This window comes from Dysidea avara, chromosome 7 (assembly GCF_963678975.1).
Source record: "Dysidea avara chromosome 7, odDysAvar1.4, whole genome shotgun sequence".
In the NCBI taxonomy this organism is placed as follows: Eukaryota; Metazoa; Porifera; class Demospongiae; order Dictyoceratida; family Dysideidae; genus Dysidea; species Dysidea avara.
Genome location: NC_089278.1, coordinates 35,188,383 through 35,215,988, shown reverse-complemented (window position 1 = coordinate 35,215,988; position 27,606 = coordinate 35,188,383). Strand labels below are relative to the sequence as shown.

The following is a 27,606-nucleotide window of genomic DNA, read 5'->3' as shown; positions in this document are numbered from 1 at the left end:
AAGTTGTTTGCAATTTTTAACCTGAGAAATTTTACGTATTCAAAACTCTGAGATTGAAGGCATTTTTGATAGTTTTTTGTGCCATTTTAAATTCATAATTTTAGAGGAGCTTGAGATTTTAGGAGGGTAAGTTCCCCTTAATGGCAATAGAAAATGCAAAACGTCCATTAACTATCATAAACCAGTGTTTCAAATTAAAACTTTACATGGTGGGTGTACAAAGGATTTGTGTTTAGAACTGATAAAACAGACTAAAGTTCTAGACATCATGTGACCCACTTCAAGATGGCAATGCCCACCTCTAACTCACCATCTATCTGAATACTCACAAGTGATTAAGCAACATTCTGTAGTTCCTATATATCAACCATTAACAGCAGCACCAATGTTAGTGATGATTATAAGCTCTAACCAAAATTATCTCGACATAATGCACACAAACTATGTGTTCAGGCCATCACAATATATGACAACAGTAACAATATCACACTACACCAGCTCATCATGCAGGAGGGTGTTCTACTGACCTCTCACATGTTATTGTAGTAACCTTTGACCTTCCCAGTACATGTATGGCTTGATGATTTACACTGCAAGAATTTGAATAGGTCAAAATGTCTTGAGATAGGAGCATAGGATATAGCATAGCTAGCATGTTAGCAAATCAAGTGCTACGTGTCTGCTTTCAACTCTCATGCACAACATTATTGACACTAACTGCATGATTCATCACTTAGAGATTTAATATATAGTGTTGTTACATCTACAAAATCACAAAAACAGATACAAGGTGTTCCTGGTTCATTTAGCTTTGGCAAATCCCACACGCTTGTTGCCCAGGTCGAAGACAGTATAATAGGTCCTGATGAAGATGTCACCCAGTACCCAGGTTGGCACCTGAGCACTCATAAATCCACTCACACACTTTCCACTGGTGTCCTATAATGAGAAGAACTGTAAAATGTACCTCTTTAATAAGACCACCTCATTAAAGTGGTCACATCAAGTAGATCACAAACATACTCTATTATAGTGACTATATGTATGTATGAGCTAAGGTATACTTTTGTGTGTGACCTCACTAAACACATCCGTACTTCACTACTAGAAAGGCCAAATATATGTGGTCCTAGCAATGACACCCATTTAAACAATGACATGTTTAAGTCAGTAAACTCTATATATATGACACAAGTACACAACACACAGTGTTATTGTGCACCACAACTATTCATTACCTTAAAGATGTAATCATTACCAGATAGTGTGAATGGAAAATCGGCAATCATGACTTTGACTTTAGGAGCAGTGTCCATCTCTTTGCAATCAATGATGTACTGTAAAGATGTCATGTCAGGAACACCATACATGTATGTACTGTAATATACCTCATTGCCTTGTTTTTTGGCTCCGATGGCTTCCTGCAGAGCATCAATTTCTTTGGCAGGACCAACAATAAATGATGTTCCACTATCTACTCTAGCCTGGCATCCATCTTTACAGCCTGTTGTTGAATGATTGCCAGTCCCTGTTGATATCCTGTACAGTATTGAGAAAAGAGATACAGTAAGCACTTTGAGGGGGTACTATAGTACTTGCTTGGCTCTTAACTACTGTACACAACGGTACTAGCATACAAAGACAAAATCTCTTTATAGCGGACAACTTGATTACAATGACGTAACTTTCTTTCTCTCTTAGAAAATGGTATGCATAAAACCCTTTGATCTTTGGGAGATAATCATACAGTACAATAGTACTGTATAGTAGGGACCACAAAGAAGTAGGCGTGGACCACAAAGAAGTAGGCGTGGACCACAAAGAAGTAGGCGTGGACCACAAAATAACATCACCCAAAAACCAGCCACAGTTTTCCCAGATGATGATGAGGCAGTATTGGTTAGGCAAAACTAAGCCCAAACAAGCTTTCAGATTGACCCGAAACGCTTTCAACAAGTTGCTACGGAATTTCAGAAAAATTATTTAATGGAATTTTCTACTGACACCTTCAGACAAGCGTAACTCGATAACTGCTAAGGCTACGGGCTTGATTATTTCACTGTAAGATGTTGCTTTGGCCTGAGAGGTGCCGTTTGGCATACTGCAGTATGTACAATGCATTCTTCATGAACTTAACAGTGTTCTCCTTTGTGTCCCATTCATCTTTGCTGACAGCGAAAAATGTTGATTTAGCGGTAGCTCCCTTCAAAACGTAAATCGTCTGTATTTTTCATAGCAGCTATTTTGATTGCAGAGGTACTTTACGAACAGTTCTAGATTCGTAAAGCTGTGTAACGGGTTGAAAATAGCTGACAATGAAGCATAATGGATACTCTACTTTTCAGACGATAACTGATATATGTGGCGCCATTTCAGATGTGTATGCATGGGTTCACCAATTATAATAATTATTTGCAAAACAGTTAACAAACAAGTGTAGGGATATAATTGTTTTACTGTGATTTAATATCATGCACTACTCCAGCTTGTTTCAGTACTTTTTATTGATGTGCTATGGTCCCTACTCTAGTTGAAAATTCCAAATTTTTGAGCACTTATGAGGTCTTTAAAATCCCTAAGAGACCTCTGGAGAGGTTCTCTAAAATGATTAGAGGCCTCCTATATAGCACATCATAGGTACATATCTACATATCTCCAGTTGAGGTATTCAACACACAGCACATCTCAATAATGATCACTGATGTGCTGAGTAGCATTGCAGATCTCAATTCATCACTGATCTGCTATGCCTCTCTCAGGAGGCAGAGCAGATCAGTGACCTTGATATTATCATACAGTATGATGGTAGTGTATAGTAGGGACCACAAAGGAGCAGGTATGACCCACAAAATAACATCGCCCAAAACCAGCCTCAATTTTCCCTGACGACGATGAGGCAGTATTGGTTAGGTAACACTAAGCTCAAACAAGCTTTCAGATCGACCCGAAATGCTTTCAACATGTTGCTAAGAAATTTTTAAAATAATTTATTATTTAACTGATTTTTCTACTGACTGCCTGACTGACTGACTGACTGCCTGCCTGACTGACTGATTCCTTCAGACAAGTGTAACTCAATGCTACGCTGATTTTTTTCACTGTTCGGCGTCGCTTCAGCCCAAGAGGTGCCTTTTAACATACTGCAGTATGTACAACGCATTCTTCATGGACTTACGTACCAGTGTCCTTCTTTGTGTCTCATTCATCTTTGTTGACAGCGAAAAGTGTCAATTTGGCGATAGCATGTGATGGTTTCCCTTCATAACGGAAATATCCCTATTTTTCATAGTGGTTGTTTTGATTACAGAGGTACTTTTTGAACAGTTCTCGATCCATACTGCTGTGTAACGGGTTAAACACAGCCGACAACAATGCGTAATGGATACCTCACTTTCAGACGATAATTGGTATAATTGGGGCGCGCGGCACCATTTCTTTTGGTATGCATGGATTGCAAAGATGCTTTTCGAACAGTTCTAGATCTGAAATGCTGCATAACGGGTTGAACATATCTGACAACGAAGCATAATGGATACTTCACTTTACAGACGATAATTGATATAGCTGGGGCACGCGGTGCCATTTCAGATGCGGCATGCGTGGGTTCACCAGTCATAATAATAATATTTACAAATAAAGTTAACAAACAAGTACACAGAAAAATTTGGAATTTTCAACTAGAGTAGGGACTATAGCACATCAATAAAAAAGTACTGAAACAAGCTGGAGTAGTGTACGATATTAAAACAATAAGTAGTGTTTGTGCTCAAGATACCATAATGGAAATGTACAGTAGGGATATAACACTTCTTATTGTTTTACTGTGATTTAATATCGTGCACTACTCCAGTTTGTTTCAGAACTTTTTTCAATGTACTATGGTACTCTAGTTGAAAATTACAATTTTTCTGTGTACTTGTCCTCTGTTAAGGACTTTTACTTAAATAAGCTTGATTGTGTAGCATATTGTATGCGTAACATGGTTGTCTAGTGGTTGTGTTTTGGACTGTATTAATTGTTGTGTGTGTGTGTGTTCTGGTAGAGAACAACTTTTGCCAAATCAATCATATAAATTGCAATATTTACCGATTACCTAGCTAAATTAATAAAGTACAAAAAGGTTGATAAATCGCTAAACAGATAGTATTAACTGCATGGGCACCTGGTGTACAAATACTACGTTAGTGATTTGTCTATGGTATATACTATAGTGACATTATGGTAATAGAATAACACAGACACCTGGTGTACCTGCTCCAAGTGACCATGAGGCACAAGAACACAGGCACGTACGCACGCACGCACACACACACACGCACAGAGCAAAGCCTCTGGCAGCCATGTGGAAACACAGCTATTGCCCCCCAGCAAACCAGCACTGGGATTCCTGCACACCACTCAGGCACTTGAGTCTTCTGCAGAAAAATTCTGTGCTAGTATCCCATAAAAGGGCTGTCCAGAACACACACCCATGACACACAAACTTACGAATTCATTTTAATCTGCCAGTAACCACTGGTTATATTCACTGAGGCAAAAATCAGGTCACCATTGAAATGATCATGATTCACTCCACCAAATGATATTTCTCCACCGCCCCTAACACACAACAACAACATCTTGATTTGGGCAAGTGTATGTAATTATGCAATACATGCTATAGATTTAGTTCAGTAGTGCATGAACTCTAGATTAAATGATGGAGAAGTATTTTATAATATGTAACTCAGTAAAAATGAGCCCATAAAGAGAATCACAACAAGAACTAGATATACTATATTCTATAGTACAAATACAGCACTAAGCAATGATATAGAGCTCAGAAGCCAAGAAGTTCATAACCTGTTGTCCTGAACTTGTAATGCAGCTAACTACTCTTGATATCAACATTGTCACCACAGTTGGCTGAAATGCTATTTTAGACTTTTTCTAAGAGATCAGTATATAACAGCATCACAAGTTACAGACTAACACTTGTAGATAAACACAAACAACTGATCTACAATAACAACTTACGAACTTAAATATAATCCAAAGTAAGGTTCAATCCCACGTTGTTTGATCATATTGAGAAACAGTGAGGTAGAGTTGCTACCACTTCCATAAGCCAACCCAACCACACCTCCAAATGGGTAGGTCGTATAGTATTTGTCTGGTATTTTACCACCCACAGCAAATGACTGGTTCTTAATACAAGATGATATGTTAACCTGCAGCATGAGAACACAATATTGTAACAGTCAGTAGGTACGAAACTATATACAAAGAGATCTTGGACAAGACAGCAAGCCCAACAATTTGAAAAAACAAACAACAAAAAAACACCAATTAATGCAACTTTGCAAATTCCAGTACTGTTACTCTTCCACTGTACCGTCTAGTTACTTTGTTTCATAGTTTCACTAGTTGACATACTCAAGTACAAATATCCTTTTATAGTTAAGCACTGTAATACTTATGCACAGAAAATACATCATGGGAGGGGGAGGAGGGGGTGCTGAGAGGTTAACACAGCGTCAGGCAAAGCAGAATGTTGTATCAGTCTCAAAACACCATCTGAGTACTGTATTTTCATGCACAAAAGCATAGGCAATGCTTTAAGTGTTATACTGTACTTCCTGGTAATCGTGCTTGGAGCGATTATCTCGAGTACCCAAACTGCGTCAACTTTTAAGTGATCAGACTATCAGTAAGTGTTCAGCCAATTTCTAGATGTATAACAAACTGTGGTAAAATCAGATAGGCTAGTTTTAGTGATTTATAAAGTCACACACCTGATCAATCGTGCTGGGATTGTTTTCACAACATTCCGTACAAAACTGGGCAGTATCTTTTGCACAACTATACTGTATTTGTACAACTGCCCATATAAATATCACCCATACAGTACAGTTATGAAGAAACTACAGTAGGTGGCAGCTCTTTGATCCTTCCATGCAGAGTAAATATGGACACGCTATGATACTGTATGCTGCAAAATACAGTACGCTTCCACCCATGCATGCAAAGTACAATTATAGGAGCCATGTATAAACATCACAGGTCTCTATAGGTTAGAATAAATGTGACTATTCAAATATCTACTGGAAGGAGAAGCTACTGACACCTTGCTCAACAAAAAAGAACAACTCATAAAGATACCACAGTTGATATGTACTCAATGACACACACCCTAGAATATGTGTCTAAATTGGTAATTGAAGGGGACCAAATTACAGTGTACTTGCAGGCTGTAGTACACAGGGACTTTGAAACAGCACAGGAAACCCAAAGAGGTGGTATTTCTATACAAGTGGTCAGGTTCTACCAACTACTGTAGTTTACAAGGGAAATGTACACTTGTAGTACATTTACATGAATTTCCCTCCCTTAGTTACATGGTTTGAAGACACACAACCAAAACTCACACAAATAGTGTCGTATGTTTCATTACAATACATGTCCCCCATGTTACGATAGTTACACTCTATACTTCCACCAGTTATAGATGTGCTAGAATTGCCAGGATCATATCTTGTGTGGTTTTCTGTAACATACATAACACCAATAATTTTTAATATACACATGTATAGACTATAAAATGTACAAGAAGAAACACTGCAATGCGAAGGGTTGAGCTGTCAGGAATAGCATTTTCATAATACAGCTGATAATCAGGACAATTGCAAAAGAAGACACCGGTATAATCTGGTAATGGTCCCAAATTGTCCCTTAGCTGATAATCAGGACACTTGTGGTTGGTCCCATTCCCAAGGTGTCCTTAATACACAGATATACAGTATTGAAGGATGGATAACCAAGGTAAGCCATTAAATAATTCATGTAAACGCCACAGGCTTAACTGCTACACAATCACTGTCCAAAGATAGTAGCTGCCTCATACCTTTTTCCTTCTGAAAAGGTTACAGGTTCTGTATAGTTATAATGAAAATTATTGCCAGCTAAATAGTGTGCATGTAATAACACAGAAGAGCCATCACTAGTACTTGTAACAAATGACACTGAATAGGGTAACAGTTGGTAGGGTAACAGTTGGTAAGAACTTCAATTGATTAGTATTCATCATAGTATGATAGGTGATGCATAAGTCTCAGGTGAATTCAAAGACTTTACTATCATTATTAATTACCATTACTGTGCTCAGTGAAATAAGGTTATACAACAGATGTACAGTACAGTAAGATTTACACATACATGTGATATATATGCACCGGCTTTCCTTTGATTTGAGGTGTCAAAGTGGTAGTATATCTTAAGATAAACCAGCTGCATTATTATTTCATAACAACACATTAACTTACTGCAGAACTGGTAGACTGTCTTAGGATGACGTCTTGTCCCTGGGATAGTGTTACAATAAATAGACGGCACCCAGTTTAGTGTTGTTGATGTATCAAATGCAACCATAAACTTCTGCGCTGGAGTACCGATAGTGATTTCTCCGAGTAATCCCATATACTACATATAGTAATGATTGAGAAAACAAAATAAGCAGAAATTACTAGGGAAATAGTATAAGAAGAAATAGTGAACTAATTAAATTATGTACTAGCTTGTTTTAGTATTATAGGACAAATTACCTGATTTTACATGCATTGTAGGAACAAAACAACTCTACAGTCACTAAAAACAATAGCCAAAACTATTACCTTTTACATTAAAAAACAAAAAACAAAGAATGGATCAAATCAACATGATTACTACACAAGCAATACATTATATAGCACACATGCATCTACACAAATCAGTTGGACAAATGTGCAGCTTTCATGTACAGAAACTGAGACTGGGACATGAAATCACTTCAGCGTATCTGGCTTCGTAGGCTACCAGAATAATGAGTTCCCTAGAGTAGAAAGGGAGCATATCCCGTACTCATACAGAAGAAAATGAGGGGCAGCCTAAAGGCTTTCTCTAAATAATTCGAGTGAGATGGCATGATAGACACACTGTAAAACAGTTGAGAAGATATGTGTTAAAGTGGTTTGTTTGAGTTACGCTTCTTTATCAGTGCATAGCAATGTAATTACTGAATTACAGAATAATTCATGAATTACAAAATATGCTAAATTAAGGTAAATATTTACGAACCTAATTATCTAGTTTCACAGGGGGCGGTGGAGCAGGCCAAAGAGTGAGGGGGCCAGGCCAGCCGTAAGCTGAAAGAACAAAAAAAAGTAACTACTTGCTGACTATAGCTGCCCTCCACCAACTATATCTCCTTATGTGAAGTGACTACAATTTGACCAGTATTGGCAGCTATTTACATGACCACCCCACATGTTAATGCAATTTTTGAATTCTATTTTTTTTTGAATTCTTTTTTTTACACTTTAGATAGCCAAAGGAATCATCGAAGAAGTTTCAGCCCTAGAAGCTGAGAACTTTTGAAGCTACAGCACTAAGTGTATACGGTAACAACAGAAAGATGGAGATGTACGTACAGTACCATAGCAATTACAAAAATAAAATACAGGTGCTGAATTAAATGGTCATAACTTACAGTACAAATGCACTCCTCTATGGAGATACAACTTACACCATCATGTTACCCATTTTAAACAGGAAAATCCATATTGCTGAATAAGTTAATTCTGGATGATGGCAAAAACTTGAGAAAAAACGAGGGAGTATTGCTTGTCCAAAATTAGCACCCACGTCTTAATTCTGACAAAAATAAACGTTTTCGAACTCCTCTTGCTTTGGGGAACACAATGCTACCACGGTTTACCACTTGCACCTTCTTTCACTGCAAAGCAAGTGCTCAAAAATAAGACCCTTATGATTGATCGATTAAAGCGATTATAATCAATGAAAAAATATACATGTATATATCAATTTATTATTTTGCAATCTATTACATGTAACAGTAATAGCAATTGTACACTACTATAAGTGCTTATATTGTAATTGTACACTTGCATGCATGCGCATCAAGTATCATTAGAGTCGAGCTGGTGCATTAAACGGAGTCATAGTGGTGTCTGCTACAGGACAGTTAACACTGGGTGCTAGGCAACAAGTACATGTTCTCAATAAAAACTCTAAACAGTGAGTAACTTAAAGGGAACAATTTTCATTGCTCTCAATAATAAGAGAATGAAGGATTACTATCACTAAGGGTTGGCTCACTATTAATTAACAACGTTTATGACAGATCCTGAGCTCTTAATTTAAACATACCATATTGCAGCCTATAATTGCTGACAACGATATTGCTAGTGTTACCAGCTAATCAGAGGAGGATATAAGCACTACTAAAAACTATTACCGTTAATTACATATTTCCAATACCAACACGAAGATTAAGTGATAAAGAAGGTATTAGCAACAGGCACACCCAATTTTTTATGATGTACAATAGAACTCCCACACCACACTACTACACTTACACTTGATACATGCTTTACATTACTACCCATACCAAGTAACACATAGGGTTTGTGCCACCACTGCCGGTTGGCTACTTTTGTGACAACTTAGCATCGATTTATCCGTAGATAACCAATGAAACTTGCAACACACGTGATCCCTTAAGATTTCAACACTGATTTACGGGCTTGGAGTAGTGGGGTTAAATGGGATAGATTGCCCTAAAATACTAAACTTGAGATGCACTTATGAATGGTGCTTGTTAAAACTTTGCTGAAGGCTTGGTTATACTTTCAATACAAATATAAGTGCTCACGTGTGCCATGTCCAGCCTCCTCTGGCTACTAATTGTAACCAACTGCCTATCAACTGCTGCCATTTGTAAAATTGTGTTCCATATGCATTCTACTGTAAAATCAGGCTTGCACTATACATGTGGGATTCTTGCAGATCCAGTCAACATGTTACTGGCTGTGAATAGGGCTTGTAAAAGTTTAATTGTTTTTCAACTTATGCAACTCATCCTTGCAGTGGGAATTAAATAGAAGCTTAACGTAAAAGATTTATAACATGGCTATACAGTGTGACTCTAATTAATTAACACTTTACAGTGACCAGCACTGAAGGTCTGACAGCAACTTGTGCTGCAGCCTTAGGAAACCTAACCTAATTACAAGGATTTAGACTTCAACGACTTATAGCTAATAAGGCGTAACAAAAAAAGGGACAAAAGTAAGGAAAAAAAATCCCTCCAACCCCAGGATTCGAACTGCCAGTCACCCAATGTCTAGTCGGGGCCACACTCAGTCTTCCTCCAGGAGGAATGGATTTTCTTCCTTAAACCTAAAGTATTTATTATTAACACTTTACAGTGACCAGCACTGAAGGTCTGACAGCAACTTATTAATGTTGAAAATGGTGTACAAATTTAGGAAAGCAACTTTAACCTGGCATGTGCCTCGATTAGTTCTGTTCCGTATTACCGTCCATTCCAGATTTTTATAACTAATTTTGGTAGGTATGTTAACTCGTGTTGAAAGTATTACATGTTGTTATTAAAATAATCCATATGTAGAGTTGTTCTACAAGGTGAGAACAAAGGTGGCTTAGGGCTAGGTTGTTTCTTAGGTGAGTCAGAGTTTACTAAGGCCACTTCAACTAAATCTTTTGTTTCTCGGACTGAAACTAGTTGAAAAGTGGGTCAGTAGGTAGGTATAAATAAAATAATAATAAGTGGTAATAATTTTTTTAACTGAAGTTATGGCAACACGTGTAACTACGTCGTTCGATAACAAACTATTAGCTATGGTTAGTACATCTAAGTGACCAAACGTCCATCCATAGTCTGCTTTTACAACTCTTCTTGTAATAACCAAGCTTGCCCCAATATGGATAGCCAACAATACATCGACGCCACAAACTCACGTGATCGAACATGTGATCTTTAAAATTTAACAAAACATTTCATTTACAAATTTTATGGGTCGGTCGGGCCTGAGAAACAAGAAATTTAGTTAAAGTGGCCTAAGCTACAACACTACAGAATATCATAACCTGTTTACTACATGGTTCACAAGTGGAGTTCTTTGCCACCCTAAAATAGCTAATGAAGTGCGAGTTAATTTAAATAGGCATTGTATGGCTTCTTATAATGTATCCACCCACTTACTGCCACTTGGCAGAATCAATACCTGTACATGTACCATCACTTTCTGAGTGCACTGTAGCTTCTATCAAACAATCTAGTAGCCCCAGCCTCTACGCTTATCCACTCCAACCTTTGCAATTTGGCAAGATTTCAAGATTTCAGAGCATTCAAATCTTTGGTTTCCAGAATAGTATCATCACGTGAAGTGAAGTGATACGTAGTATACGGAAATACGCGGAATCCCCTCTAGAGTTCTCGGTGGGGTTGCTGCACGTAGCATACGTGACACTGTAAATACGGAAGTATACAGGAAATACAAAAGTTTACAACAATTTTCAGAGATTTCAAATTTCAAAGAGGGCTGTACAAGATTACAAGGGAGTTGCAGACCCCCTGCAACAGGGTTACCCAGTCCAAAACAACATCATTGCATACTTTTTGATGGTCGAAGCATTGTAGACGATTTTTCATGATAAGGTAAATGAGGGTAACTCCGGACACTCTTTAGTAAAATCGCTCTAACACTGCACTCACAACGAGTTAAGACAAGCTCTTGGAATCGTTTTAAAGCCTATCTCATGGTGCACCTGCAGTATACATTTCGTTGTGATACAATCAACTGCCGAGGAGTTATGAGCCGAAATTTAACAGTGTGTAAAAATGCAACATGCGGCTAATTTCGGACACTTCGAATAACAAGCAAGTAGCACCTTCCACAGGTTGTACCAATCCTCTTTGAAGTATGGAGACTAAAGTACCACTCATCTGCAGCTTATAAATCAAGTAGAAAGTTCATACCCTTTGGGAGAAAGCAGCAGTGCGTATTTTTAAAGTTAATGTAATTTGTGAATATTTTCTTTGTATTTCAACTGAGCAGCTGCTGAAAAATCAACTGCCACTCCGCCTGTGCTGAATGGATTCTTATTTAGTATGCAATTAGCCGAAAGTATGATCTTCATATAAATCTTTGAAAATCAAAAATATGAGCTTGGGCTGCCTGAAACCATTTTCAAAGTTTTTGAACAAAACTACCCATGATTGCGCTACAAATTCGTGTCAAAATTCACGGTGGAATAACGGATTCACTTCAATTTTGGTTTGTAGATAGGCCATAGGACACTGCATTAGCATACCAAATTATAGGCCCAGGGATTCTACCATTATTGAGAACGATCTAAGTGTCCGGAATTAGCTGCTGTCCAGAATTACCCGCACTTACCTTAATCACATCTGGGATAGATTTGGCTAACATTTGGATTACTATTTTGGTCAGTGGGTCACGGCAGGTCAGCAGTAACTGACCAACTTTTCAATAACACACACACACACACACACACACACACACACACACACACACACACACACACACACACACACACACACACACACACACACACACACACACACACACACACACACACACACACACACACACACATTAAAGCTGGTTAGTTGCACAATACTCGTAACCTCCTCCAATCCATGACGCTGTTCCAGCGCTGCTACACGAGCGTCTCCACTAACACGTGACAAGCTGTCGTGTTTGTACAGAGGAATACTGTAGTGAGAGGTGGTAAGCATACGATGCATTTACACACCGTACTCACCTAATCATAGCATTACACACGGAGAACAGCGCAAGCAAAAGAACAGGCTTCATCGTACCGAACTTCACTTCGCACGCACGTGACACTTGACCCACGTGCTGGAGGTCTCGCGCCAGCGCCAGTACCTCGTTTAGCGCAGGCGTGACCACTTATGACTACATAATTAAGGATCTCGGAAAGGACCATATCTGTATATAAACTTAAAAGCACCTGATAATACACTCCAATTCTGTGCATGCAGTTGGTTATGTTTCTGGTCCAGTAAAAACCAGGAGGACCTTCAACCAAGTCTGTTTATTCTAGTAGGGCTAAAATATGTCAACCTCTATGAATGGTTGATGTTGGCTATAGCTAGGATGACATTTGGAAACTGGCTGGTAAAAACCTGCTTGTATCAGTTTAGTGATGGCCATGCTTGTTGAAAGCTGTTTCACAATATGAGGGGTATGAAATTCTTCAGCTGGTCTGCCATATAAAAGTATCATCCATCAACCCTGAATTGTGTTGTGCCTTGCCATAATTTACAATGTTAGACAAAATGGACACTCCTACAGAAATCAGACATGTGCATAACATGCAGCACACTATTATTATAAATGTACCCACTCAGCAACCTAATTGAGACTGTTTGACTAGGCTTGAAAATCAGACAGCAATTTTACCTGTTGTTCTCACAACAGGTACATACACTATAGTCAGAACCTTGACCACACGTGACTCAAACAATTTCTTCCAATTAGCTAGCGAATGGGGTCGAGCCACTTTCAAGTTTCTGGTTGACAGCTAATTGGCATTAGTAGGATAACCACTTTCTGTACTTTTCAATTCTCCACTGGGTACATTTAGTAGTGTTCCAGTCTGCAGCTGCAGTGTATCAATAGATGATCTTTCAGTATTGAGTGTAGATGAGTCACACTTGTAGCTACGGTACCTTCTCATAAGGTACTTATGTATTCTGAAATCTAGCCTTTTCTGATGGCAGCATTTTCCCATGTTAATAGTAAAATCATAAAACAGCCAAGCTGTGAAAAAAACATGTGGCCTGGGTGAAAGAAGTTGTGAAACCAATTGAAAGGTGACAGCCAAGAAATGTATATGGCTACAATATAATAATGATGTTAATTTTAAAAATGGTGTGCATTAATAGTTGTCTTCATTGCTACCATTTCTTGGCTGCCATTCACTTTTCACCCAGGCTATTGAAGACTGCAATCTTTTTCCTATTATCAAGAGTATTAATATGGGGAGTTCTCCCATATTATTATAAACTCTTTATGGTTCAGACTTCTCCACAATACCTATACCTATGCTACTCCATTTGAACACCGGTTCAAGTTATCACTAAATAGTATAACATAATATGCCAGTGATTGGAACACTTTGCACCTGCATTTGTAGTTAACGCTAGGATATGCTCCACTGTGAAGTAAGTGAAAAGATGGTTACTTGGGCTAGACTCTGTACCCTTATATATATATATATATATATTTGGTATTTTATAAGCATGCTTCCATTGCCTATAGCCAACTCACCAGTGTAGTCTTCACTGTGTGGTTGTATAGTGATCTCATACACTTGAATAATAATCAGATCCAAATCCCCTGGACCAGACTCCTTATACTGCCACAGTTGTTGAACTATCTTCCCATCCTGTATCATTTCATTTCTTAGTTATTAATTGTTTCCAACACCACATACATGTCCCATCCCTGAGTTAAAAGGACTTGTATAGTGCCGTATGAGGTATCAAATTACCAGTGTATTATAAATAGTAGCATAGCGTATAATCCAAAGTTTATGTAGTAGCATGAAGTTCCTGAAAACTCACATGCCAACATGCAGTATGCAACTGCAACATTTCTGGATACTGAAACACAGCTAGATGATACTAACCAGGCTGTAAGATCAGGTGTCCTACAGACTTTCAGCACTTGTGGTGGTATAAAGCCTTATAAATAAACACAGCCATGCTTTAAGAATATCGCTTGCAGTGAATGTGAAGTGTATATGATATGTCCTTAGCAATAGTGGCATGGCTATCAAAATGTTTCAACTATTTATCACCTATGTCAAGAGTTCTCAGTACACATATTGGTTTCATAACTAGAACACAGTCACAAAGAGAATTACTGTAACTAGTTTTTAAGTTCTAAAATCAAAATTTATTTAGACTTAGCGAAACCAACACGGGTATTTCCCACATCAAAGACAGTATAGTAAGCTCTGATGAACACATCACCCAGTACCCAGGTTGACAGTTTGGTAGCAGCAAATCCACTCAAACACTTTCCACTGCTGCTGTCCTATAAATAAATATAGAAAATACGCTTAAACTTTTTATTTCTTGCAAAATGCAATATACATCTATAAATTGGTAGAATCACTACATACAAACATGCAAACAAAACTACATAACTAACTTTAAAGATATAATCATTTCCAGTTAGAGTAAACTTGTACTCAGCTATCACCACGTTAACATTAGGGGCGGTGTCCTTCTTGTCACAGTCTATCACATACTGTGTAATGTGTTGTAAAATAAACACATGAATCGAAATTTTATTCTAACATGTCAAGACACACATGTACACTGGCATGTTAAGCTAGCATACCTCACTAGTGTATTAACGCAACAGTAGTGTGTCGTGTGGCCAACATGGCCGGTACATCACACTATGAATATATTAGAAACAAAACATGATTTTCATGCATGCATAACTCCATGGTCTCTTCTACAACCACGCTAGATACTGTGGCTACCCACCAGGTAGGACAAGACACTCACCAAATCTGAGATATGGATGGCTAAAGTTTCAAATTTTTGTTTGCATGCAGAAAAAAGTTTTTATAACAACAATGTTACCTCAATTGCCTTGAAATGTGGCACATACAAAGAGTGTATAAAGTTAAATTCACATACCAAGTTTGCTAAGAATCTGATAAATATTCACAGTTATATGGGAAGATCAAAACTTTTGCCACAGCTACAGAGTAAACTGCAAGTGGGAATAAATCGGTGTGTACACAAAGGTTAACCCATCCATAGCAGTGTCCCTTGATGGTTCAAAAGAAATCAGAATAACAACAATCAAGTACAGAGTTACAAAGCATAAACCAAAAATCACGGGCTGAGATACTCTAATAGAATAGTCACCACAGGTAAAAGAAAATTTATTAGGAGTAGAACCAGGGACCACTGCACCACACCTTAACCACTAAACCAGTGCTGTTCACTTCATTCAATTTCATGAAAGTTCTAGTTTACAGGGGCAGCTCCATGGTTAAGCAAGATTGAGATACTCTAATAGAACAGTTACCCTAATGGAGTAGGGCCTCGATTATCCAAATCTCAATTATTCAAATCCTCGAGTATCTGAACAGTATACGTGACTGCTCTATTAGATTACTTAGTCATAAGGTGAACGTTCTATTAGAGTAGTTGAACAGAACTCTGTTGATAAATGATCTATCCAAACAAAAAATTCTGTTATCTGAACACTTTTATGATTGAACTGACACACAGGTGTTCAGATACTGGAGATCCTACATGTACTTCACAATAGTCAAGCATATTAATACAATAGATTAATAATTCCTTTCAAATTCCCAAACATTTCTCTAGGAGGCATGTTCCCAGATGCCCTAGTTTGGCCATGCGATTTCTGCTTGTTCTGTGGAACCTCTTTGTAACTAACAAAGAAGTTTGAGCCCATGTTAATAAGTCTTGTAGAGATGAAACTGAACAAGACTGATTGAGACCAAAATCTATATCATTGTTTACTAAATCAAGGGAATTGTTGTTATTGACTCCCTAATTCAGTGAATTTGCTAAGTGATGTTTCAGCTATAATGTTATGTAGCTAGGTCCTGGTATCCCAAAAAACCTGGATTAGAAACTCATGCATTATATCCTTGTGCATTGTTTTCACTGTTGATTAGTACATTATTAACAAGAGCAATAATAACATGCACTGTGTTGTGCGGCCAGTACAGCTAGTGCGGATGTGCGACAGATAAGTGTGTATTTTAAGCTCAATAGTGTCTGAATGGAAATTAACTGGGTGGAACCTCCCTCGGTGTAGGGCACCTCCTGTTCCAAATTTGAGTTGAGTTTGCCCAGCCATCATTGAGATAAGTGCTTTCAAAGTTGGTCTTATTTTCTTTGTATTTTTCTTCATGCAATTTTGTTTTTGCACACTTTAGAAAAACTGCAATAACTCGTGTGTGTTTTAGTCAATTCACTTCAAATCTGGAGGGCAGTAAGAGCACAATGCAGCATATTTACAGCCCAATTGTTGTGCAGATCAAACTAAGAACAATTATGCATAATTGAAAAAGCGATAATTTGTTGTCACACCTACAGGGTAATCCGCTTGATGGAGATCGGTCTGTACACGAAGTTACTATTGTAGTGCAAATCTTTTGGTAGTTTGAAAGTACTAATAGTTTAGCTAAGGAGATATAAAGCAAAACCAAACATGTGAAGAAAGCATGACCAAGTACTCTAATAGAACGGTCACTAAGAAGTAAACACGTGTGCAATAAATGTTGGAAAAATTCTCCAGGTTTTGAACCAGGGGCCTCCAAACCTATATACCCAAGCCCTATTACCACTCTGAAACTGCTGTCAGTTGCTCACCTCACTTAATTTCTACCTTATACATGAAAGTTCTGGTTTAGTACACTAAAATGATAACTTGTAGATCTATCAGAACATTCTATATGCATCGTATTGAAGTGCTCAGAAAAAAATGTGTGCTCTATTAGAGTACTACAAAATATGAAAATAGCCTATATCAAGTGTGTCGTACAGCCAAGTACAGCTGGTATGGGAGGGTGACATACTCATTTTATGGAACCAGAAAACGTCTTTTTCCACATGGATCCGTAGCTCCATATAGTGCTTGAACTTCAGCTTGAACAGTACAATTAACCATTTCTGCTGTGGAAGTTTCCTCAGGGTAGGACATCTCCCATTCCTAATTTGAGTTGAATCTGCCCAGCTATCATTGGGACATACGCACTTTCAAAATTCATTCTATTTCAGTTCTTCGCAAATACATATAGCCACACAGTCTTCAATGATTTCTGTAGTATAGGGGTTAAAAGTAAGTATCAAGGCTAACCATAGGCTGGCTTTGGAACTTGCAATTACAAAAAGAAGTGATATCCATGCAAAAACAGTCAAGCAGTGAAAAAAGGTGCGGCCTTATGAAATCAAAGGTGGCAGCTAACATTATTAATTTTATTAGCATTAATATTATTGTAGCCATTTGTTGGCCACCACCTTTCTTTTTTTTTAAGGCCGCACCTTTTCACAGCTTGGCTGTTTTTGTGCATTTTGTATCATGACATGATCCTTCATCATTTAGTTTTCTGCATATTTGTGACCAGCTGGGCAAACAATTCCTGTGTGTTACTCAGATGCTAGGACGTTTTGTGCTGAATGAACATTGAACACCATACAAATCAGTTACATCCTTCTTTACCCTTTCACGTAAAATTAGTTGCTATGCCCCTACATTTGCTCTTGTTATACAATAGTTTCACATACTCCACTTTTCTCAGCTTTGGCTCCGATGACTTTCTGCAGCTCATCAATCTCATCATGGGGACCAGCAATAAATGGAGTACCACTGTCCACTAATGCTTGACAACCACCTTTGCAGCCCATTGCAGTTAGATTGCTGCTATTCTCAGTTGACACCCTGTAACGGCCACAATACACTATGTATGTAAGTATGTATATTCACAGAAATTATAATATAAAATAGCTAGCCTTTCAACACCAATCTCTCTAACTATTACAATACAACATACTGTACAACTGCTAAAAACTAGAGCTCAAATTGTATTGATCACAATCTGGCTATATACTCTAGTTTACCATCAGTGTGTTCACATCAGCGTTGAAACTGGGTCGAGTCATCCAGATCATCAGGGTCAACCAGGTCACGTTTTCTCCGGGTCATCCAGGTCTGACCCGGATTGGATCACGTGAGAAACGAAAATGTTAGTTTGACGACGTGGAAACTTATTAACGCTAGTCGTGCAGCTCTTTCATGAGCCATGCCCACTTATCGCTTCACAAACTTACGCTCAGCCATGCCCATTTATTAGTAAGTGCAGTCTGTAGCACAAAACCATGTCCATTGCTGTCTGCAAGCTTACGTGGAGCCACACCCACTAATCGATTATTGTATGAGTTGTACAAGGGAGAGACCATCATTTTATTGATGAAAATTGAGTGTTACAACAACAATAATGTGAGGTGAGTCCTCAGACACACAATGCCACTCACGGGGCTATGCCCCAAGAGTGGGTGTGGCAGGGAAAAAATAGTCTAGTCTTGCAGCAGGATAAGTACTTTTGTGAGCCACACCCACTTTAATATACCGGGAAATTGCAATACTAGGTATGCATGAAGCCACACCCAATTGCTGTCTGTAAACTCACAGTAGCTACATGGAACCAAACCCACTGACTGATTATAAATTATAAACTTACCGGCTTAGTTATCACATAACTACTCATTTACTTAACACAAATTGAATGCTCAAACCGTCGTCTCACTCTCTCGAGACTACCCAAAACATAGCTCTTATCACACGTCTCGGCTTTAATTAATCTGGATCACATCCAGGTCAAATCCAGCGGATTGCTATCCGGGTCAGAACAGACTAAACAGACCTGTAACCAAAATTTTGTTGTTTTCTTTTTCAGACAAATAGTGAGCGCACCTTACGTATGAACATTGCTAGAGGTGCATTACTAAAGTTTGCTTTTTTAAAATCCATGCAAGAACACCTTGGCTGTAAAACAAATACACTCATGAAAGTAACTGGCAATTGAAACAGCTGATATCTGAAGTGGCCAAAAAGACTGGGGTCTGGGTGCATGCTCCCCCAGAAAATTTGTACCAAATTTCTGTAATTATCACTTTGACGTTTGAGGTGGCATGATCAAACTGCTACAGGCACAGTCACCACAACTATGAATACATACACATATACAGGCATAATATTCAATAAGTCAGAAGCTACACTACACACAAGTTATACTTACAAGTCCATTGTGATCTGCCAGGTGCCAGCTGCATCAGTCAATCTTGCAAACACAAAGTCATCACTAAAATGATCCATGTGAATTCCACCCAATGTCAACTCTCCATCACTGGAAGAACTTCTGCGCACATATAATTTCATTATTAACAACTGTACCAATAGATACAGGACAGATAGCATAATATACTATGTACTGGATTGCAACTGCAACGTTACGAGACGATAGTTTTAGTTATGCATCCAGTGACCACATCTCACTAGACTAGATACTGTATTACTGCAATGGCATGAATAAGTATTAACAAATCACTGTGGTATGCAGCCAGTTTGCTCAAAGCTCACCAAGGCATGGCAATAATTTTCGTGGTGCTGTTACCATGGAAGGTACAAGCACAAATGAAAACTGCATAATTTCTAATGGAGGTTCTAAGAAAATATGCACTCCATTAGAATATTTTAATAAAATAAAGTTTGCACTACTGTTATTCTACAATCATCATTGTATCTGTAGATAAGAAGAAATTGGGAACATTAAAAACTTGTTGGGATATGTGACTGTCTCAGCAAAAACCAAACTTGTTTGCATAAGCATGCATTTTGAGATTTTTTTTTTTTTTTTGTAAAATTGTGCATGCTACAAAGAAAAAAATATGCAAGATATTATTGGGCCATTACTCACAGAAAAGGAAGACTCAAGTCAATATACACCTTATTAGGCTGCTCATGGAGAGTTAAAAACTCTTTGTTTTGTTTCTGTAGCGCTAACACAATACTTTGGCTGATTTGCTAATCCATGGTGACATTTTAAGTCCAAAGTTGTAGACTAATGCAAACAGAAGTTATGGCTGCGAATGTAAGCACCTGTAGTTTATCTTCAGTATAGTTGCTGTACAAATAGATTTCCTTATTGCCTAGTGCTATAATTCCAAAACTACTCACCACAAAAAGGGTGATCCATTCCTTGGACACTGTAGACAATGCTAAGAAAAAAAATCACAAGCAAGTCAGGTTTTGCTGAGACGGTTACATATTTTAAACACAGATGTACCACTCTGCGTGGGCAGTTCAAAGGTGCCGCCAGTGCCATAGTTTATATATGGCACTGTTGCAAATCGCAGCGAGTGCATTAAAACTTATAACGCACTGATTGCGATTTTGCAGACCGCAATGAGTGCATTATAAGTTATAATGCACCGACCGCAGTGTATATTGCACTGGCTGCAGTTTCAGTGCAGCACTGCACAAGTGCCGGCAGCTGAGACCGCTACGACACCTCACCTAATAGGTGGAAAGACACCTCACAGATCACTCGAACTCTTTTATAGCCTGACATTTAAAAGTCAATTGTGGCTGGACCATAACGTCACCAATACATATAATGTTTACACCAAACAGCCAATGGCAATCAAAAAAGCCAACACGGTGACCACAACTCTAGTCTACTTATATAAAAACGTACTTATACACCTTACTAGTATGGTGCCATCTGAGCCCAGATTAAACCGTAGTTCACTTCAACAATGATTCACTAAACTATTATATTCTATAATACTCACCATTACGTTCAATTGTGGTACCAGTTTTTGTCAAGCCACCAGATTCGAGTTTAGCCAGTATGGATAGTAAGAATTAGACTAGTATTGTTTAGTAGTTAGGTTTTGTTTATTCAAACCATAAATTAGCTGCTTTTTATCACTCGAGAGAATCATAGGCGACCAAGTGATTACGTATGCTGAGCACTACATGATGAGAGTTGAACAGCGAATGCAGAGCCCATAGTGTACTACTGTAGCTTTCAATATCTCAGGTGGCTGAGATACTGTAGAGGGAACGTCACCAAAGTGTTTGGCTCTATCACCCACAATCAATGTTAGAAACCTGGTATTTATAAGAGGTGCAGCTGTCTAGCGAGACTCTCCCCACCTATTAGGTGAGTGATACATAACAGTTATACAACGTACACTCGTGCTCTGCCTGTATAAACACACTTGCCTTTGGGCCTAACAGTCCTCAGGTTCATATGTTTATATCAGGCAGAGCACTCGTGCCCGTTGTATAACTATATAAAAAAAGGATGTAATCTTCAAAAGCCGGGGTAAATAAAATTTAAAAGTGATGACCAAGAATGATGTTAATGCTCAGCACGCACATAGTCATTTATTAGCATTAACATCATTGCGGCCATTTCTTGTCTTTGATACTTTCACTCAAGCTTTTGAAAGCTACACCCTTTTACAGCTTGGCTGTTTTTGTGCGGATATTCATAACATAGTGACAATGTAATCCAGGGGCTTCAACATGATACAATGCAACACATGCAATCATTACTATATACTCTTAAAGTGGGAATCTATTGAAAAAAATATGGTGGCTAACACAAACATTGTAATTACATATTTACTGTAAGAAACTTACGAGCTTAAATACAATCCAAAGTAAGGAGCTACTTTAAGCTGTTTGATCATGTTATTAAACAGTGGGGTTATTTGGCCCATTGTGTCAACTCCCAATCCAATCACACCTCCAAACTGGTAGACAAGATATGCTTCTTCTATCTTTTTACCTGCTCCAAATGTTTGGTTAACACAAGCAGTACCAACCTGTACAATGTGTACATTACTTAAGAATTGTATACACTGTATGTAATGTTTGTGTAGTGTTGTGTGTTTATGATGGTGCACAGTTGTGCTCACAAAGATTTCTGACAACTAACTATCAAGCCCAACATGATGCTAGGCAATACTTTTGGGCTAAACCAACAAGTGATGGTGTATTTGGAGGATGGTTCAGAACTAAAACAAGCATGTGTATGAACAAAATAAGTGTTGATGAGACTGTGCATATCCCCACATATATTCCACATTTTTGGAACATATAGTAAGCGGCTTTAGAGCACAAAAGTTGTAAAAGAATAATTAGCCAAAGTCCAACACAGACATTCCAAGAGTGTCCTGATGTTCCATGTTAGATTACGTACATACAAGTACCATATAAATTTGAACAGAGATAATAAAATTATACTGATGTGATTGTTTACTTTTTCATAACACAATAATTGTGATTGGTGAACCTGCAAATATCACATCAAAGGATAGAATGGCACAAGATATATCATAAAACCAATTTTGCATCTGAACAAGCACAGTGACTATCAATTACTGAAAACCAAAACGCTCATTATGTTTCATTTCCAACTATGTTCCACCCACTACACAGTGCTACAAATGAAGAAGCACCTCTGCAATCAATTCAGTTGCCACAGAAAATAATACAATTCACATTTTGTTAACACAAGGAAGCCATTATGTGCTACCCACAAATCAACACTGTATGTGGTAGTGTTGAAAGAAACGGGACACAATGGAGGACAAAGGCAAGTCCATGATGTATCATCCACTGTAGCTACTGCTGTATGCAGTAAGCACAAATCACTTCTTGGACCTAAGCAGTGTCGAACAGTGAAGGAACAAGCCAATTACAGCATAAATCACGGTGGGGTTATGTTTGGCTGAGGGCATCCATAAGTAACGCCAATAGTTCATAATATATATATTTAGGTATATATATTATGAACTCTTGGTAACGCTGTACTGCCAAGCTGTCATGAAGGAAAAAAATAAGAGTGATATTTTTGGGCAGATCTTAATGTTATCCACTATACAGCAACTACCACACTGTACGATGAGTAACAAGTGATATCGATTACACAGGCACCAGGTAAACAGGTTCCATAGAGTGGCCACTACATTGACTTACACAGATTGTATCAGAAACTTGTTCACAATCCATGTTCCCCATGTCACGATAGTTACACTCAACATTTCCACCAGTTGTCGATGTCTTGGACTTGTTAGGATCATATCGAGTGTGCTCCTCTGTGATTAACATAATTAAACAATGCACTATAACACTACAGATGATGTACAGCACACACACACTGACACTACACATCTGACTAAAAAACATACAGCTAAATATTGTTACAGTTCAAGTAGTATATGTGACAGGATTTGTGAAAAATCCAACATAATTTTTGTACTTAGCCAAGTGTATGATCTGGCAAAGTTTCCGCCTCATATGCTAATAGCTTTCTGAGTTACAGCCCTACAAAGTAGCAACAACAGAAAATTCATTTGTACAGCAAGTGTTGGAAATAAATAATTATTATATCATTTGAGCCTTTCTTCACTAAGAACAAAGCGTTCAAAAAATTTATGGATTTTTAAAAATAAAAGCAAGTATTTTACCCACTGTAATCAATGCTTTATATTGTAAAATTAGGCTTGCACAATTACGAACGTCAGGTTATCACAGATCCAGTCACATATACACAAATAACTCACTGCAGAACTTGTACTTCTTATCAATAATCCCTGGAATACGGCAATCAATAGATGGCACCCAAGTTAAAGTTGTTGAGGTATCAAATGCAACAATGAAGGTTTGTGGAGGAGTGCCGATAGTGATCTTCCCATAATATTGTGACTAGAGAGAAATGAAATTTCATTGACATCATCAAACAGTAGGCTGCTGCTTAGTATCACACAATGACACACAAGTAAGGGGACATTTATAATGGCTAGTTTAAACAGGCGACTTATGACATACTGTATTGACATCATTAGACAGGTAATTTTCTACTGACTGACTGAGTAACTGACTGATACCTTCAGACAAGTGTAACTTGATAACAGCTAAGGCTACGGGCTTGATTTTTTCACTGTTCGACGTTGCTTCAGCCTGATGGCACACCGCAGTACGTACAATGCATTCTTCATGGACTTACCAGTGTCCTCTCCTATTCACATTTACTGACAGGGAAGGGAAAAGTGTCGATTTGGCAGTAGCACGTGATGGCTTTCCTTCGTAACGGAAATCGTTCATATATTTTTTGCAGACATGCTTTTCGAACAGTTCTTGATTTGTAATGCTGTGTGACAGGTTGAACATAGCACTGACAATGAAGCGTAACGGATACTTCCAATAATTGGTAGCTGGGGGTGTGCGGCTCCATTTCTTTCTTTTGATGCGTCATAATTTTATTTTACAAAAAAAGTTAACAAGTACACAAAAAAATTGGAATTTTCAACTAGAGTAGGGACCATAACACATCGATAAAAAGTACTGAAACAAGCTGGAGTAGTGCACAATATTAAATCACAGTGAAACAATAAGAAGTGTTATATCTCTACTGTATTCAAGATACCATAATGGAAATGCACAGTAGGGATATAACACTTCTTATTGTTTTACTGTGATTTAATATCGTTGCGCTACTCCAGCTTGTTTCAGTACTTTTTATGATGTGCTATGGTTCCTACTTTAGTTGAAAATTCCAATTTTTTGTGTACTTGTTTGAGTTTGGGACCAGACATTGTGTTTTAGTGATTTTTAAAGTAATTCAACATCATACTTATAATGCAAGTTCAGGATGCTTTTGAAATTTAGCATTAGTGCCTAAATAGCACTAACACGCTACTAGACTTAAAAGGGTTTTACACATGAGTTTTATTGTTGCCTTTAGCACTATAGAAATTGTAGAATTGCACAGCATATGGCAAAACCTTAGAAGTAAATAATTACCATGTACGTATCAGGACAGCTACATATATTGCAGGGACGTTCACCAATCACATGCAAAGTAGACATTGTGAGCAGATTGAGAACAGCAAAATACCAAATACCCACAATACATTAGAAAACTCGCAGCTAGATTTTCTCGAGCCCCAATATTAGTTTCCCTACAGAAGGCTTATTTTTGCAATGGTATATTATACCTGTTAAACATGTCTCTGTACCAAAACTATCATTTAGTGGTTTTAAAATCACTGTAGAATGCTCCAATCTTCATCCACCCATTACATGAAAAAATCCAAAGATAATATTCATATTTGTATGTGCACATGTGACTCGTAAACACCTTCTACAAAACCTCTATATCATTATGAACAAGGCTAGACAATGGAGAACTAAAGTTAAAATTAGCTTGTGAGGCTACACCACTTTACTTGTCACCAAGTAAGGGGAAAGAGTCTGGTGGATTCCCAATGCTGAGGAGTAAAAGATTGTCATACACGGAGCTATGATCTCTGACAACTGTAGACCATCAGCTATATAGCTGACTTTATGATGATCATCACCACCCACCCATCTAAATTTTTTGAAGATCATTTATCCCTACCAAAGGCAGGGGAAGCATGTCCCGTGGCCATGCAAGATTAGTCACTGTAGAAAATTATGAATGTATAGTTGGTTCATGTTTACCCGAGCCCTCATTTCTTGTTAATAACATGGGCCAGCTACCCAAACATTTAGTAGCGTTTTGATGAGTTATGGGGCTTTAAAATATCCCATATATTAGTATGGACGATATAGGTGCGCAAAACATGCTTGTTCCAGTACAAAACCATTGGGAGTGAACAATGTTCACCTCTTTGAGTTGGTATAGGGTTCAGGTGAATGTGTACTGACTATAGTGGGACCACATTTGGTAAACCCCAAAAATTTAATACAAATCACATGATCTCCTAATCACATGATCTCCAAATCCTGTGATCTCCTAAAAGGAGTGGTAATGAGCCTTATCCACAATGACGTTTTATGACATCACGAGAATAAAAATGGCCGCGATAGTTGGGGGATTGTTATACAGGCGCCTATGGAGATAAATTTTTGATCGCTCACATTTCAGCTAGGCATGGAGATATCGACCATTAACCGACAGGTATGGTTATGAAGTAACTAAAGCTATTGTAAACGTACGCTATTTAGAAAAAAAAATTGAAACGTGACAAAACTTGTTTATCGTAATGTCTTATATAAACCTTGACTGTACCTGTTGTTAGAACTCGATATCTTCTTTTCTGATTGAAATATGAGCAATTAAAAATTTTTCTCCATAGGCGCCTGTATAACAGTCCCCCAACTATCGCGGCCATCTTTATTCTCGTGATGTCATAAAACGTCATTGTGGATAAGGCTCATATGGCTGTAAACTACTAAAAATGTGCAGGTGTAGCAGTAAAAGGGAAATGGGACTCCAGCCTTAGCCTAGCTATATATATGTGGCTAGCTATGTATGAAGAATGAGATAGTCATATTGTCAGCTATAGCTAAAATTTATTATCAACTCGCTGAGAGAGGATTAAACGTACATGAGACATAGTTTGGATAAGGCAACCACACATTATAAAGCACTCAACGTACATACCACATTGGTGTATACAGTACACTATCCAACAATAGAAGAGTTCATCATAACTCACGTCGTAATAGTTGGTCAGGTTCACGCTACTCGCACTGTCCGTTCCACGCTGTTCCAACCCTGTTACACGAGCGCCTCCACCAACACGTGACAGGCTGTCGTGTTTGTACAGTGGAATACTGTAGTGTGTTGAGTGGTGATAAGTTTGCGGTATATTATAACACACTGTACTTACCTAATCATAGCATTACACACGGAGAATAGGACGAATAAGAGAGCACACTTCATCATCGATATCGTCGTGCAGTGTCGTATGATTACAGTATATGGCGCACGTGACCTGATTTGGGCACATGATTTTTGCCTATACTTTTGCAAATTTCTATCACTCATAACTTTTTATACCATAATGCTGTGGTAATTGGTAAGCATTTTTTTATGATGCAAATATTCATAATTCTGTTCCAGAAGATACTGAGATATCACTTGCTGAGTGTAGTTTGTGCTGATGTACCCTGTTTTCACAGGCCCGTTGATCGTAACTTCACTCAGAATGGAACTGTCAATCAAATATGAAGTTAAGATCATTTTTATTGGCTTGGGTTTACCTGCCAGTGTAAATAACCCACCAGAGAGGTTCAATTTTATGGGTAATAACGACTATAAACAAAAATGAAGTTGTTTCTTCTCAACAAGACCTTTACTTTGGGT

General features: G+C 38.0%; 2 protein-coding genes across 2 annotated transcripts; both read right to left on the bottom strand.

The window, feature by feature from the left end:
- Positions 1-724: 724 nt before the first annotated feature.
- On the bottom strand, positions 725-12,742 carry LOC136262306 (cathepsin D-like). The gene is made up of 9 exons (XM_066056525.1): positions 12,628-12,742; positions 12,458-12,578; positions 7,302-7,458; positions 6,408-6,526; positions 5,017-5,210; positions 4,489-4,599; positions 1,389-1,539; positions 1,239-1,337; positions 725-939 (listed from the first exon to the last, which is right to left on the bottom strand). Exons 1-9 carry the CDS (start codon positions 12,678-12,680, stop codon positions 802-804), a joined length of 1,143 nt encoding a protein of 380 aa, XP_065912597.1. The 5' UTR covers positions 12,681-12,742; the 3' UTR covers positions 725-801.
- A 1,961-nt stretch (positions 12,743-14,703) lies between these two features.
- Positions 14,704-27,277, bottom strand: LOC136262303 (cathepsin D-like). Its single transcript, XM_066056522.1, has 9 exons — positions 27,131-27,277; positions 26,957-27,074; positions 24,035-24,176; positions 23,448-23,566; positions 22,107-22,291; positions 19,693-19,812; positions 18,182-18,335; positions 15,048-15,146; positions 14,704-14,930 (listed from the first exon to the last, which is right to left on the bottom strand). Exons 1-9 carry the CDS (start codon positions 27,184-27,186, stop codon positions 14,790-14,792), a joined length of 1,134 nt encoding a protein of 377 aa, XP_065912594.1. The 5' UTR covers positions 27,187-27,277; the 3' UTR covers positions 14,704-14,789.
- Positions 27,278-27,606: the final 329 nt, after the last annotated feature.